The sequence below is a fragment of the Propithecus coquereli genome, unplaced genomic scaffold (genome assembly GCF_000956105.1).
Source record: "Propithecus coquereli isolate 6110/MARCELLA unplaced genomic scaffold, Pcoq_1.0 Scaffold544, whole genome shotgun sequence".
In the NCBI taxonomy this organism is placed as follows: Eukaryota; Metazoa; Chordata; class Mammalia; order Primates; family Indriidae; genus Propithecus; species Propithecus coquereli.
The window spans coordinates 230323-245453 of NW_012151330.1; the positions used below are offsets into that span (position 1 = coordinate 230323).

The window sequence follows — 15131 nt, forward strand, 5'->3', positions numbered from 1 at the left end:
CCCTGGAGGGGGGTCTCCCTGCGCCGGGTAAGGGCGCAGGTGAGCGGAGGCTCTCGCCTGCAGGTCTCCCTGAGAGGCCAACAGCTGTTGACCCCGGAGCACGTGGTGCGGGCCGTGGACGTCTCCTCCTTCGCGGACCACCCCTGCACCCGGACCTCAGGCCACCCCTGCCTCAACGGGGCCTCCTGTGTGCCCAGGGAGGCCGCTTACGTGTGCCTGTGTCCCGGGGGCTTCTCGGGGCTGCACTGCGAGAAGGGTGAGCGCCGGCGGCACGGGGCTGGGCCGGACCCCCAGCCCGCCAGGCCCGCCTCACCTCTCGGTCGGTCGCAGGGCTGATGGAGAAGGCAGCGGGGGACCTGGACGCGCTGGCCTTCGACGGGCAGACCTACATCGAGTACCTCAACGCCGTGACCGAGAGGTAAGTGGCCGCCACACGCCCCAGTGCTCTGCCGTCCGCCCGGCCCTGCCTGTGCACACATGGGGGGCAGGGTGCAGGGCCCTGCGCACACACCCACCGTGGCCCCGCGGCCAGGAGGGGAGGCCCAGCGCCCACCCACCTCCTCCCTCCCTCCTCTCACTGTCTGTCTCTTTGTTTCCAAGCAAACTGACCAATGAGATCCCAGCGTAAGTAGCCCCGCCCTCCCGCCCCCACCAGTTCTCTGCCCCGCCCACCCGCGCAGCCCTGAGCCCCACCGAGGGCTGGACTTTCCTGGACTTTCCGTCCTGGGGGGCCGAGGCCCTGTTCATGCTGCATGGGGCTCAGTCTCCTAGCTCAGAAGTGGGGCGTGCCCCCCCACCCCCTGCCATCCCCAGCACCAAGGCACCAGCACAGGCGTGTGCCCATGTGTATATGTGTGGGCGCAAGCGTGTGTGTCTGTCCACACGTGCGTGTCTGGGTGTACGTGTGCGCATTCGTTTATGTGTGTGGGGGGGGCAGTACGAGTTCTCTGTGTTTGCACACACGTGTGGTTATGGCCGTGTGTGCATGTCCGTCTGTGTGCGTGTGTGTACGGGTATGCAGGTATGCGTACATGTGAGTGTGCACATGTGGGGTGTCGGGGGCCACTCCCAGGCAGGCAGGCCCTCAGTCCCCAACCCCTGCCACGCCATCTCACCCCTCGAACTCTGCACGCCGCCTGAGCCTTGCCTTCCCTGGGTGTCCACACCCAGGTGTTGCATGTGTGTTGTTGCTGGCGTTTTTGGGGGTGGGGTCATGGGTGTCTCCGTGGACACTTGCTCCTCCCCTTCCGCCCGTGAAGGGGCGCATCAGCCCACCCACCCCCGCTTACCTGCTTCCCTCTCTTCCTGCTTCTAAGCCCCCAAACTCCGGATTCCGGGGCTTCTCACAGGTGAGCACCCTGCTGGCCAGTCACCTGCTATTCTCCCGACTCCCTGGTCGTGTCCCCCCAGTTGTCCCTCTGTCTGTCCATCTCTCCTCTGGTGGTGTCTGCCCACCTGCCTGCGCTGTTGCCCCGGGTCCCACTGCGGCCCCTGCGGTTGTGGCCCCCCCCAGCCCCTTCCTGCCACCATCCTGAGACCCTGACCTGCCCTCTGCCCTCCAGCGAGAAAGCACTGCAGAGCAACCGCTTCGAGCTGAGCCTGCGCACCGAGGCCACGCAGGGGCTGGTGCTGTGGATCGGCAAGGCCACAGAACGGGCAGACTACGTGGCACTGGCCATTGTGGACGGGTACCTGCAGCTGAGCTACGACCTGGGCTCCCAGCCCGTGGTGCTGCGGTCCTCCCTGCCGGTCAACACCAACCGCTGGCTGCGGGTCAGGGCTCACAGGTCAGCAGGGGGCCCGGGCACTGCCTGGACTTGCCTGGCTGGGCAGGGTCGGGAAGGACAGGACAGGCCGCCTGGCCCAAGGTCAGTGCCAGTCAGGGAGAGGGAGGGACAGGGAGATGCAGGAAAGCAGCCACTGTCAGATGATTCCCAATCTGGAAAGGGAGCTGTGCCCTGCCCAGACGCTGGTGGGTCGTGTCCCTCTGGTCTGAGGGAAGCTTGGCCTGCTGAGTGCCTCAGCCACCAGGTGCTATTCTGGGGGTGAGGGCCACCCCGTTCTGGCCCCCTGGGGTGTGGTGTCTGCAAGGCCTGGGATGGATGTGGCTTAGGGCTCGGAGTGGGGGAGGGCACTCTGGAGCCCCTGGTGGTCTCACCCCACCCCCAGGGAGCAGAGGGAAGGTTCCCTGCAAGTGGGCAACGAAGCCCCCGTGACTGGCTCCTCGCCGCTGGGCGCCACACGGCTGGACACAGACGGAACCTTGTGGCTTGGTGAGTGTTTCGGAGGAGGCTAGGTGACGGAGGCCCCACCGGTCTCATGGTATCCGAGGGTCAGACGCCAGCCCCGTGAGGCTGGTGGATGGCCCCGGCTGGGGCAGGGCTCTGTCCTCTCCCACCTCTCCTGCCACTCCCAGGGCTGTGGGCAGGAGCGGGGCCTGTGGTGGGCACGCCTGCTGGTCACCTGGTCTCCCAGGGGCCAGTGCTGAGTCACAGCTGGGCGACCCCCGTCTGTCCTGCAGGGGGCCTGCAGAAGCTGCCGGCAGGCCAGGCCCTACCCAAGGCCTACGGCACCGGTTTCGTGGGCTGCCTGCGGGACGTGGTTGTGGGCCAGCGCCCGCTGCACCTGTTGGAAGACGCCATCACCAAACCAGCGCTGAGGCCTTGCCCTGCCCCGTGAGCTGGCACCTGAGCCCACCGCCCACCTTGCTGTAATTATTTTCTATTTTTGTAAACTTTTTGCTTTTTGATATAATTTTCTTGCCTGCCGGAGGGACTGCTGGCCCGGCCCCCCTTCCGTCCAGGCAGCCGTGCTGCAGAGACAGACCTGTGCTGAGGGACTCGCGGTGCCGTGGCAGCGTGGAGGGCTTGGCTTGGCGGCGGCTTCGGGCAAGCCCCTCTGCCTCAGGCTGCCACGCCTCAGGCCGCGCACTGTGCCCCCACGGGTCCACCGTGTTCCCCTCGTGTCCCCAGCCCATTGGCAGACCCTGCTCCCGGGTCACCCTGGCTCCATCTGGTGGGGGCGGTGTGCGCCCCGCAGGGCCTTTCTCAGAGTAAGCTGCTCCCTGTGTGGGCTTGGCCAGCCTCCCTGGGGCTGGCCTGGACCTCTCGTGCCAATACTGTGACTTAGAAACAGCGTTTCTGTTGGGGCTGCACTGCACCCCCAGCTGTGTCCCGCAGTCCCTAGGTGCTGGGGAGCAGAGGCCAGGTCCAGGCCTGTCTGGGGCTTCCTGCCCCTCAGCTGGCCCTGTCCATCCACCCAGCTGCCCTGGACATGGCCGTGCCTCAGCCCCACGCCCCCGGTTCCAGGAGGAGCCCCCAGAGGGTGCGGGCCGCTGTGCCATGGCTCCGCTGCCTGCCTGCCGCACGTCCCAGCCTGACCACCAACCACGTTCTTCATGCATTGATTTCATTTGACACCGGAGTGGGGGTTCCCGTCCTCCCGCCTGGCCTGATCACAGCTGAGTGCTGCCTGGGGGCTCAGCCTCACTCCGGTTGCAGTGTGGGGGGCAGCGGTTCCTGTTGAGAATGAGCCGGGGCCGGGCCGGCGTCTGGCCAAGACACAGGTGCAAGGGCAGTAGAGACGGCTCTGAAGCCAGAAATGCCTTAAATTGCAGCGTCCCATCTCGTCCCCACCCCCACACCCCAGCCGAGGCCTGGTGGCCAGGTAAAGCTGGCGGGGTGGCCACCAGACCCTCAGCGGGGCTGTGGGGGGAGTGGAGGGAGCCGCGTGGCGTCATGTTACTAACTCCAGTATGTGTGTGTCAATCACCGTGAAATAAAGTCTGAAACTTCGAGACCCCGCCTCTACTAAAAATAGAAAGAAATTAATTGGACAACTAAAAATATATAGAAAAAATTAGCCGGGCATGGTGGCACATGCCTGTAGTCCCAGCTACTTGGGAGGCTGAGGCAGAAGGATTGCTTGAGCCCAGGAATTTGAGGTTGCTGTGCCACAGCACTCTAGCCCGGGCAAAAGAGTGAGACTCTGTCTCAAAAAAAAAAAAAAAGTCTGAAACTTTAAAAGAGGCGCTTGAATCTGCCCTCCCCAGTGCCCAGCCGATGGCTTCTTGCTCATCTCTAAGGTGAGGATACAGGCTTGGAACTCCCCTGGGTGGCCCTGGATGGAGCAGGTGGGCCCTGCTCTGGGGACAGGGGTTCCTTGTGGCAGAGGAGGCCCCTGTGTGGAGTATGCGCCACGCCCCTGGTGGCCTCCTGGGAGGTGGCAGGCCCTGCAGGCAGATCCTCCAATGGGTGTGTGTGTGTGCGCATATGGGCCATGTCTGTGTCTGAGCACAGGACCAGAGGGCCAGCGGGGCAGAGCCACAGTGAGCGGGGAGGGGAGGCAGCCTTTGCACTGGTCCAGGCTGCAGACTTGACCTTGGGCACAGCTGGAAGGCCCCCACTGGGTGTCAGTGTGGCAGGAGCTTCCAGAGGAGGAGCCGGCACTCAGCCTCTGGCAGCAGGTGTGAGCCTCTTGCCAGGATCTGGGGAAGCAGTGGGGGCACCGCACGGCATGGACTTCTGCAGCCAGGGCACAGGACAGAGAGGCGGTGGTCAGGGATGGGCAGGGATGGGCAGGGCAGGTCCCCTGGGGCCTAGAGGGCTCGAGGCTATCTGAGGAGCCTCGGGGGGGCTTTAAGCAGGAGACTGGCCAGATGTAGGGAGGATGCTGCTGTGTGGGACACGTGCTCAGAGGCCAGCGCTGGCTTGGTGGGCACTGGTGCCGACAGGAGGAGGAGGGATTTGGGGTAGAACAGACAGGCCTGCGCTAGGTGGGCCGAAGGTGGGGCAAGAAGAGATGCTGGCTGAGTTGAGGCACCGGAGCACTTTGGTAGACACTCAGACACGTCCCGAGGGGCTGGGGGCCCCCAAGTGGAGTCCGGGGGGTCTAGAGGAGCTAGGGGCCCCCAAGTGGAGTCCAAGGGGATCCAGAGGGGCTGGGAGCCCCCAAGTGGAGTCCAGGGAGGTCTAGAGGGGCTGGGGGCCCCCAAGTGGAGTCCAGGGAGGTCTAAGGGGCTGGGGGGCCTCCAAGTGGAGTCCAGGGGTGTCCAGAGGGGCTGGGGGCCCCCAAGTGGAGTCCAGGGGTCTAAGGGGCTGGGGGGCCTCCAAGTGGAGTCCAGGGGTGTCCAGAGGGGCTGGGGGCCCCCAAGTGGAGTCCAGGGGTGTCCAGAGGGGCTGGGGGCCTCCAAGTGGAGTCCAGGGGGTCCAGAGGGGCTGGAGGCCTCCAAGTGGAGTCCAGGGGGGTCCAGAGGAGCTGGGGGCTCCCAAGTGGAGTCCAGGGGGGTCTAGAGGGGCTGGGGGCCTTTAAGGAGGTGGTGGGGGGGCCCGGTGGACGGGGCCAGGCCCCCCTCAGCACAGCCCTGAGCTCCCGGGGGGAGAGGCTGCGTAAGATACAACCTGCTGGTGAGCCTTGGGCACTGTGGCCCCTACGCCTGGCGACACCAGGAGAAGCGCCTTGGGCTGATGGGCACAGATGGGTGGGCGTGGTCAAGATGTCACCCTGGACGTCCCCATGCTGCCAGCCGGCTCGCCCCCAGGCCTAAGGTCCTGACTCCTCTCCACAGCCGGGGAATGCCAGGCCTGGCCTCACTCACTCTCCAGCCCAGAGCCTGGGCCCGGGTGAAGGGCAGTGACACCCCAACCCCAGGGAGGTGCCCTGCAGGGGGCAGGACAGCAGAGGCTTGGGGCACTTTTGGACCTGCAGCCCTGCTCCAGACACCCTTTCGGCCACCAGAGATGCCGGTTATGGGGACACCCCTCTTTCCCTAGGCCTGAAACTGAGTCTCCCCTACCCAGACCTGGCCTGCCCACCTGCAGGACCTGGCTTCTTCCTGCAGAGCCCCCTGGGGCCCGGCTTAGGGGCAAGCTCCCTGGCAGGCCAGGGGCTGGGATGTGCGTGGGAGCTGGCACAGGCCACAGGTCGGCCAGCAAGCGTCCTGCCTCTGTGCCAGGGAGGCGGGAAGCGTCCCTGTGTGTACACATGCGTGTGGAGCTTGGGGCTTCGTGAGTCCCGAGGTCGCAGCAGGGGTCACCCTGTGACCCTGAGTGACCCTTGTCAGTGAAGGGCTCACAGGGCTTGTTCTGTGGGAGCTCAAGGTCCTCAGCCCACGGCAGGGACCTCGCTGCGCCCAGCAGCGCCTGGGGGGCGGAGGCCGGGGACGTGCAGGGCAGGACCGAGGAGCGAGGTGCCGGGCTGGCGGCGGCCTTGGCAGCCTGGCCCCCTTGGGCTGAGGGCGCGGGAGTGAGTGGGATCGCGGAGACCTCGTCAGCCCGAAGCCCTGTGGTTTCCAGTGTGTCTAGCTGGACTCCGGTGGCAGGGGGACCTGGTACCATCCTCGGGGACCGGCTGGAATGGCCTTGGGTGCCTCAGCCTCCCTCTTATTCGTCCCCTGAGCAAAGTGCTGCTGCTCAGCAAGGGCCACCAGCATGTCATCTGCATGTGACCCTGGCCCGGGCTGGGCTCAGCCCCACCCTGTGACCACCCCCGTCTGGATTGTCCTCTGGGCCCTGCCCCTGCTCCTGCAGGCCTGCGCAGGCCGGGCCAAACCCCGGAGCAGAGCCCGCCCTGCCCTGCCCCCGCACTGTGGTTGGCAGGTCAGCAGCCCCTACCCTGAGCATCCGCTCACCCCGGGCCCTCCATATGGCGCGCAGGGCTGGCACTGGCTGCCCAGCGCTGGGGTCTGATGGATATTGGTGCCTGGGAGGGGCTGTCCCTGAGAGGGGGCCTGCCGAGACCCCTGGGGTTCCCCCTTATTCCAGGATTGGGGAGGAAAACACGTCTCTGGGTCATTCCGTCCTGTGTCGTCAGAGCCAACCTGGTTACCGTTCTTCTGGGACTGGGAGTGGCCAGGCCTGGGGGTGGGGCTGGCGGAATGACCGCCAGGTTCCCGCAGGGAGATGGGAAGGTGCGTCCAGGGCGCAGGAATTCCAACCCAGGACCCTCCCCCTGTCTGTCTCCTCCCATCAGGGCGCAGGTGTGTCTGGGCCCCTGTGTCGTATGTGTAGGCGTGTGGATGAGCCATTTACGTGTCCCCCAACCCACAATCCCACTACGGGGAAGTCCCAGGGTTGGAGCCGTCCCTTCTGTACATGGAGCACCAAGGCCACAGCCACGCAGGGAGCGGGACCAGCCAGTGGCCCGTCTGGGTTCAGGTTGACATCGTGGGTCACCCCAGCTGTCTGGCGCCTGTTGGGATGCAGGGACCCAGCCCCGCCCGCCCCACATCGCCAGCCCTCCTGCAGCCTGCCCGGCCATGGCACCTGGGCGGAGCTGCGCCACTGCCCTCCACGGAGCTGGGCAGCACAGAGGGACCCTGGGTCCCCCAGAGTAGGGTCCAGGCCTTTTCAAACCCTTCTCCTGCCAGAGCAGCACTAGGGCCCAGAGTGGGGACTGGAGGAGAGAACCTGCAGCCTCCCTGCCACCTCCCACCCTCCCTGCTGCGCATGAAGCCCCACTGCCAGGGTGCGAAGCCTGCTGCAGCCTGGACATCCGCGAGCGGGGCGGGCACTGCCGCTGGGGGGAAGGGGGTGAGCTGCCACAACCCTGGGGCCCGCACCTGGGGGTTTCCACCCCACAGACCTGGGGCAGCGTACGGGAGGGGGCTGAAAGCATGACTGAGGACCCTCCACTCCTCGCCGTGGCTCCAATGCCATGTCTCCACCCTCTGTCCCCACATTCTGGGCACTGCCCATCTGGGGCGGGGGGCCTCTGGGTGCAGGATGAGGTTCCGCAGAGTGGGTGGCCCAGGTGGGGTCACCTCCTGGGTTCCAATCCCTTCCCCCTCCACAGCACCTCACACAGGCAACCTTGTCCTGGTGGCCTGGAGGTCACCCCATGGCAGCTCCTCCTCTGGGAGTCTTCCCTGGCAGCCTCGCCCACTGGCCACTTGGCGGGAATCGCCCCCGGTTGACTCCCCTACGGGGGGGGTCCTCTGGGCACTAAGCCCAAAATGTGCCCAGGAAGTGCGTGGCTGGCAGGCCCCTCCTGCCCCACGGGGAGGAGCGTTGCTCACTGCCGCTGGCCCTGGACAGGTTGCCTGAGCTCTGGGCCTCTCTGAACCAACACGTGGATTGCGGGGAGCTGTGGAGGTCGGAGCAGCGCCTGCCCCGGGGGGCTCACATCCAGTGGTGAAGACACGTGACAAACACAACGGCGTGCCCGGGGCTGCCTGTTGCTGGCGCTGCCCACAGAAGCGGGGTGCAGTGACCCGGCGGAGCACCGGGGAGGGCCTCTCAGGAGGTGCAGGGTCCCCACAGGCTGGGGCAACGGGACTTGCCCCTCCTCCTGGGAGCTGTGAGGTCGTTAGGGTCAGGGTACAGAGCTGTGCGCCGCCCCAGGGTGCTTTCTGGGGATCCCTGGCTGCGGTGGCTGGGCCGTGGGGTCCGGGTGCAGCAGAACAGAGCTGCGGCCAGGGCGATGGTGGAGACGCTTGGCTCTGGGCACATGGGTCAGTGCCAGGCAGGCAGTGGGAGCGGGGCCCACCCAGCGCCCCCGAATGTGAGGAGACAAGATGAGAGAACAGGAGCTGGGACGTTACAGGAGTTCTGAGTTTTGAAAATGCTAAGAAAGAGATGCTGTTGTCTGTCCAGACGGAGCCGCAGAGGGCGGTGGCGGCCGGGAGAAGGGCCAGGGCTGGGCAGGCTGGAGCCAGCAGTGCAGGGGCCCAGCCAGGCCGTGGGTGTCACCGGTGGGGGAAGCTTTGGCTCCATTCTCTGGGACGAGGCGCTACGGAGGCCTGGAACGGAGATGTGATTTCCATTCTAGAGAGATCTCAATGGCTGCCCTGGGGGAGAGGCAGCATTGTGGCACAGGTCATGATTCCACTAACAGCCACCGGGCTGGGGGTGCGGGGGGCTGTCCTGGGCTGTGTGGGGTCCCGCTTCTCCCCCGGCAGGACCCTGGGAGACACTTCAGAACAAGACGTCCAGGTAACCTGGAGCCCCTCCTGCAGAGATCAGTTACGGTGCTACCCCAGGCATCACCAGGAAGGGGCAGAAGGCTGGGGGAGCCATTCATTCCTTCATTCCCTCCCTCCCCTACTCATTCATTCATTCATCCGTGCTTCTCTTCCTGCTGACATCCCAAGAGCCTCTGGGACTACCCCATGCAGGACCACGTGCAGCCTGAGGGCCTCCCCACCTGCTCCCGTGGGCGCCTGGGGCAGAACCGTCAGGGGCAGGTGGGGTGCTCCAGGCCGAGGCGGGCAGAGCAGAGATCGAGCACCTCAGCATCTGACCTGCGGCTGCCGCTCTCTGTCCTCAACCTTGCGCCCCCCTGTTCACCCACCTGCCACCCACCTGCTTAGTCGTCTGCTTCTTAACTCAAGTATGTCGCTAACCCCCAGGCGCCATCCCAGCCCTGGGACCCAGCCAGCGCAGACCAGCCTCCGCCCTTGGGTGGGCGGCAGACGTGGCAGGTGTCATGGTGAATACCACTGGACTGGGAAGCAGATGGGCGTCCGGGATGGTGGAGCCAGGGCCGCGTCAGTCAGCTCGGGCTGCTATAACAAATGACCACGGACTGGGTGGACAAATGCTTGTTTTTCACAGCAGAAGCCTGAGGGTCCAAGACCAGGGAAGGTGGGTGGGCGGGAGTGGAGCCCAGGGCCTGTGGTGGGCTGGCAGCGGGAGCCCTGGGTGGCTGTGGGCCCTGCCCTGGGACCCGAGTGTGAGCTGCAGCCCCGACGGTGTCCTGTGCAGGTGCTGGGAGCCTGCCCTGCCCACCCTGTCCCCAGGACCCCATGCCCCGGCCTCCACCCCAGGGCCTCAGGCCCCCAGCCACTGCCGTCACCCACTTCAAGCATGGGGCAGCCCCAAGCTGGTGCCCATGCATGTGTACCATGGACACAACAATGGAGGTTGGGTTGAGGTCACTGACTTGCTGTCCCCCTCCCAGGTGGTCTCACCCCAGCATCAGCAGGGTTGAGGCAGAGAAACTGCTCCTGTCCAGGGGCCGGCACAGGAGCTTCCTGCTTCACACTGTCGAGCAGGGGAGTGGGCCCAGCCAGGCTGGACAGACCCTCCCCAGGGCCTTGGCGACCTCCCCAGGACTGGGGTAGGGGCCGGCTGGACCTGGGCCTCTCCCTGCCAGCCCCTGCAGACACGAGCATCCGGGCACAGAGCAGAGCTCAGCAAGGCTGCCCACGAGAGAGGGAAGGCCAGGCAGGGCTTCTGGGAGGAGGAGGAGGTGTACCCTGCCTGCTCTGTCTGCTGGGCTTGGGGCAGGGGCCCAAGAGGGTGTGGAGCCAGGGAGGAGGTGGGTGTCCAGGGTGCTGGGAAGGGGCCAGAGCCGTGGGCTGAAGCCTCCATCACTCCTAGATGCTGCAGCAGCAGGAATGCTGGCTCCTGTACCCCCGGGAGGAGGGACAGTGCTCAGAGAACAAGCCCAAGAATTGTTACAAGAACATCCTTCCCCATGAAGAAGGGCAGGCCCGGGTGGCAGGCCCTTCCTCCACCACCTGCACGCATGGGGGCCCATCTGGCAGAAGGTCCTGGGGGAAGCAGGCAGTGAGTCTGCCACACTGCTGTGACACTCTCTTGCACACTCCAGGCCCCTCCCTGCCCACCTCTGTTCCCCTCTCCGGGGTCTGCCCTCCCCTTCCAGGGGATACCACCCATGTCCTCCTGCAATGTGGACGACAGTGTGCCTGGAGCAGACCACATCAATGCCAACTATGTCAGGGTGGGTGTCCGAGGCACACTGCACACATGACCCAGCCTGGACCAGATGGGACATCTTGCACCATGTCTGGCCATGCCCAGCCGCGGCTGGCAGGTCCGGGAAAAACCACGGTCCCAAGGGGCGTGGGCAAAGTGTGGACCCTGGCAGGACAGCAGATATTCAAGGAATTGGTGGGCAGAGGTCCCCATGCGGCCCTCAGAGCAGCTGGACTGAACCCTAGTCCCAAGCCCCTCCCCCGCCTAGACTGCTCGAGCCACCTGGGGCTCCTTTGGGTAGTACCTGCATAGACTTCTGTTCTCCACGTGGGAAAGAACTGGCAGTTGGCCCATTCCCTTTCAGAGTGACCCAGAGGAGGAGCCAGGCCATGGAGTGGGTAATGTGTACATCGCCACACAGGGCTGTCTGCAGGTCACGTGGCTGCCTTTTGTGCCATGGTGCACCAGGGCACGCGTGTCATTGTCATCACCACCACGGAGGTGGAGCGAGGCCGGGTAGGAGCGAGGTGCTCGCTGTCCGAGTGCTTCTTCTGCAGCTGGCCCAGGAAATGACCCTTCCTGACCACGCAGAGGAGCTTGTGCGATACTGGGGGGAGTGGGGAGGGTCCCAGAGAGCCCCGTGCATGCATGTGTCCCTGCAGGGCGCAGGGCGAGGGTGGGCTGTCTGCAAGCGAGGCCGATGCAAGTGGTGCCCGCAGAACAAGCGCTTCTAGCGCCGGCCAGAGCTGCACAGCTGCCGAGTGTCCGGCTGCGAGGACGTGCACAGTGTGGCCGGGGCCGTCTCGCCCTCGCCCCGTCCTCCCGCCGCTCGGCGTGGCCATCTGGGAACTCCACGCGGACGCACCCGCCGAGCCCGGCAGTGTCACGACCCGCAGCACCCGTGCGCCGCCAGCCCGACCCGGGCGTGTGGCCCAGGAGGGCTCTGGGCGGGGCCTGGGCGGGACCGCGTGGGCACCGCAGGTGCGGCGGGGGCGGGGCCTATGCTGGCGCACGTCAGGTGCGGCGGGTGAGGGCGGGGCCTGGGCCTCGCCCCGGAACCGCCACAGCCCGCCAGGTTCTTCCAAACAGCGCCGGCGTCATCGGACGCACGGGCACCGTCATCGTGATTGTGACGTGCTGGACGACATCTGCAGGCGGGGCGAGCCGCGCCGGCCCCGCCCCTCTCTGGCGGCCCCGCCCTCCCCACCTGGCCCCGCCCCTCTGGCGGCCCCGCCCTCCCTTATTGGCACCTCCCCTCCACGGCGGCCCCGCCCTCCCCGGATGGCTCCGCCCCTCCCTGGCGGCCCCGCCCTCACCACTCTGGCGCCGCCGGCCCCGCCCCCAGCGCGCGTGTCCCCAGGGCTGGACGTGACGTCGAAGTCCCGAAGACGGGCCAGCTGGTGCGGCGGCAGCGCTGGGGCACGGCGGACCGGGGCGCAGTCCGCGTCCGTACACCTGGCGCTGCAGCGGGGCATCCACGGCGAGCAGCCGCGCCTGAGCGAGCACGTGGCGGGGCCTGTGCGGGGAGTCACCATGGTGATCTGTTGCCCCTTCCCCCGTGCGCGCCGCGGGAGGAGCGCGGGTACCTGGATGTGGGCGCAGCGCCCCGCGACCCCCGCCGCCACCCCGGCCTGCGCCGCCCCTAGCGTTCGGGCGTGAGTGGGGCGCCGGGGGCGGCGCCGGGCGGGGACCCCCGGGGTCCAGGGGCGCGGCAGCGGGCGGGGGAGGGGCTGACCGGCCGCCCCGCGCGCGCCCCCCGAGGCCCCCGCGAGTCCTGGAACCTGCCGGCGGCGCGGAGGGGCTTGTGCCCGAGCCCGGGAGGGTGCCGGGGTCTGCCCCTCAGCCTCCCTGGCCGGGCTCCCGCAGCGGGGCTCCCAGGTGAGGGTGGCGGAGGGGCAGGGCTGTGACTGGTCCCTGGGGGTGGGGGTGGGAGCCTGTGTGTGTGCAGGCCCAGCCACCCCGTGTCGCCTGTGCGAGTGGCCAGGGACACCAGAGGTCAGTCTGCGCTTGGCATCACTGCGGCGCCAGCGTTCCCCTTCTGCACTGGGTGGACTGGGCTTCAGCCGGCGGCTCGGCCGTCACGGTCACAGGGTGGACTCGTGCTTGTCGAACAGGGCGTGGGCGAGGTGCCCGTGACTGCCTGCACACTGCCGCACGTGCTGCTCCAGCGGAGCCGAGGGCGTGGCCCACAGGGCATGACTGTGTGTGTCACGTCACTGGCCTGTGGTCTGTGATAGCACCGTCATGGAATGGCCTCTGGCCATGTGGCTTTTCAGTAAAGTGCCATGTCCTCAGTTCCGTGTCTTTGTTGGGGCCTCGGGCATGGGTGCATGTGGGTACCCACAGCTGGACCTGGCTTCCCCAGGGTCTCCCTGAACCCCTCCCCACCCTAGCCAGAGGCCTAGCTGGTTGGACCAGGAAGTACCTGAGTTTTAGGGTCAGGGGTGAGGAGGCCGGGCTTTCCTGGCCATGCCCGCCTGGTGCTGCAGGATTCCTGGCTGAAGGCAGGTCGGGGTGGGGCCGCCTCACCCGCCAGGCTGGGCTGGCAGGTCTGCAGGGGCCTGCGTCTGCGCACCTCCAGGCCACACGCAGAGCGGCATCTCTGCACCTGTGGACCACCAGGCTCGGTGCCCGCAGGGCCTGTGGATGCTGCAGCTCTGTCCAGGGCTCCCGGAGGCCTTGGGGCCATGACTCCTTGGGGGTGTGGCCCACAGTGTCCACAGTAGGGGATGGGGAGGAGAAGAGCCCTCCCAGCAGGGCTCTGGGCCCGGCCCAGGCCCCCCCTCCTGCCGGCTCTGCCCCAGGTCCCTGGAGCTGTGGGCCCCGTCCCTGTGGCAGCCAGGCGTCTGACCCAGTGGGGTATCCTTGGGTTGAGGCTGGGAACAGGGCGGGGACCTTAAACCAAATGTGGACACAAATAATTTATTTAAAAATGTACAACTCACAAAAGTCGGAGGGGCGGCTGGGAAGTTTCTGCATGGGTTGGGGGCAGGCGGTGGGGGGGAGATGCCTGCCTCCACTCTGCCCCCTGACCCGTGGGAGGGCCAGATGAGCCCTGCCTGGCAGAGGGGGTTCTGCGGGGCTCGTGATGAAATGTCAAGTACGGGAAGGACGGCCAGTCCTCCTCCTTGGTAAGGGGCCGTCCTCACGGGTGATCGCAGTAAGGAGGGCGGGCCGTGTGGCTGTGGGGCCTTTTGTTCGTCCCACCGACAGGCCTCAGGGAGGGGCAGGCTGGATGGCGGGCAGGTCTTGCGGGGCCAGATGGGGTCCCCCGAGATGATGGTGCTCCTTGGGGGACGACCTCCAGTGGCTGCTGCGCCCTTCAGCCCAGTCAGTGGGGGATGTGCGTGGACCCTAGTTGTCAGTCAGAGGCCCGAGGGAGAAGGTGGCCGTGGCGCTGGCTGTGGCCGTGGGGTGAGGGGGCAGGCAGCGCAGGCTCCCGGTCTTGAGTGCGCACTGCACGGGCCAGAGCACCACGCAGAAGAGCAGCAGCAGCAGGGCAGACACCAGCGCCACGCGCCGCCAGTCCCCACAGCGCGCCCAGCAGCGGGCCAGGCGGCCCTGACGGGGCACGGGGTCTGGGGCAGGCGTGGGCGCGGCGGTCTCGGCAGGCTTGCTCAGGCCCACGTCCACGCATACGAAGCCGGGCGCGTGGCCGGGCGTGGCAGACGGAGGCTGGCAGCACAGCTTCGTGCCATCCAGCCACACGGGCTCCTCGCGCCGCAGGTGCGCCGGCATCCGGGCCTGCAGCTGGCGGCTGGTGCGCAGTGCGGGGGCCCCGGCGGGTGGCACAGCTGTGGGCTTCCTGCAGAACGGGCAGGGCACGGCCTCGCCACCAGGGTGGCCCACTGGCTGGGCGGCCACCAGCCGGGCCAGGCACTCCAGGCAGAAGACGTGGGTGCAGGCGAGTTCCTTGGGCGTCTTGAAGATGTTGTCGTAGCCTGAGAAGCAGATGGAGCATTCCAGGGGGGAGGCCACCTTCTCCGAGCCAGGAGTGCCGGGGGACCTGGGCACCGAGGCCGTGGAGCTGCTCCGGCGAGGGGGTGGCACGGCCGTGTGCCACACCTGCTGGCCGGATGACATGGCTCCGAGCTGTGGGACAGACACCTCTGTGAGAGACCATGGGCTGCCCTTTTCCTTGTGAAATCTGTTCTCTCTCCCTCTCCTCCTCTGCCCAGTTCCAGCCCCAGAGATCCCAGAGAAGGGCTCTGTCCCCCTGTGGGCAGCTCCAGAAAGGTCCACCTAGCCCCAGGGGCCCTGCACCCCAAAGTGCAATCCCGGCTGCCTCCACCTCGTTACACGGCTGTGCCGGGGGAGCATCCCATGGTGCACGGCCATCTGCACAGGGTGTCGTGCCGACTGCCCCGACTGGCCCTTCTGCCTGGGCAGAAATCGGGGTGATGACAAGGGCCCACGTCTGGGCTCTGCAAGGCTGGGCCTACGTCATGGGAGGCTCACGACAGCCAGCGTGGA

At 66.9% G+C, this 15131-nt stretch overlaps 2 protein-coding genes across 4 annotated transcripts in view; one reads left to right on the plus strand and one right to left on the minus strand.

Moving 5' to 3' along the window:
- AGRN (agrin) overlaps nucleotides 1-3785 on the plus strand; it is a 31452-nt gene extending 27667 nt beyond the window's left edge. For all 3 annotated transcript variants that reach the window (XM_012657546.1, XM_012657547.1, XM_012657548.1), the window contains 5 exons: nucleotides 64-256; nucleotides 331-418; nucleotides 1563-1787; nucleotides 2170-2273; nucleotides 2522-3785. In XM_012657546.1, the coding sequence (XP_012513000.1) occupies nucleotides 64-256; nucleotides 331-418; nucleotides 1563-1787; nucleotides 2170-2273; nucleotides 2522-2679 (768 nt within the window). In that variant the 3' untranslated portion in view covers nucleotides 2680-3785. The remainder of the gene's footprint in view (nucleotides 1-63; nucleotides 257-330; nucleotides 419-1562; nucleotides 1788-2169; nucleotides 2274-2521) is intronic.
- Nucleotides 3786-13967: 10182 nt separating this feature from the next.
- On the minus strand, nucleotides 13968-14741 carry RNF223 (ring finger protein 223). Its single transcript, XM_012657494.1, has one exon. It carries the CDS (start codon nucleotides 14739-14741, stop codon nucleotides 14013-14015), a length of 729 nt encoding a protein of 242 aa, XP_012512948.1. The 3' UTR covers nucleotides 13968-14012.
- Nucleotides 14742-15131: the final 390 nt, after the last annotated feature.

What these genes read in the sequence shown, in the direction of transcription:
- RNF223 (XM_012657494.1), bottom strand. Translation starts at nt 14,741, where the DNA reads ATGTCATCCGGCCAGCAGGTGTGGCACACGGCCGTGCCACCCCCTCGC.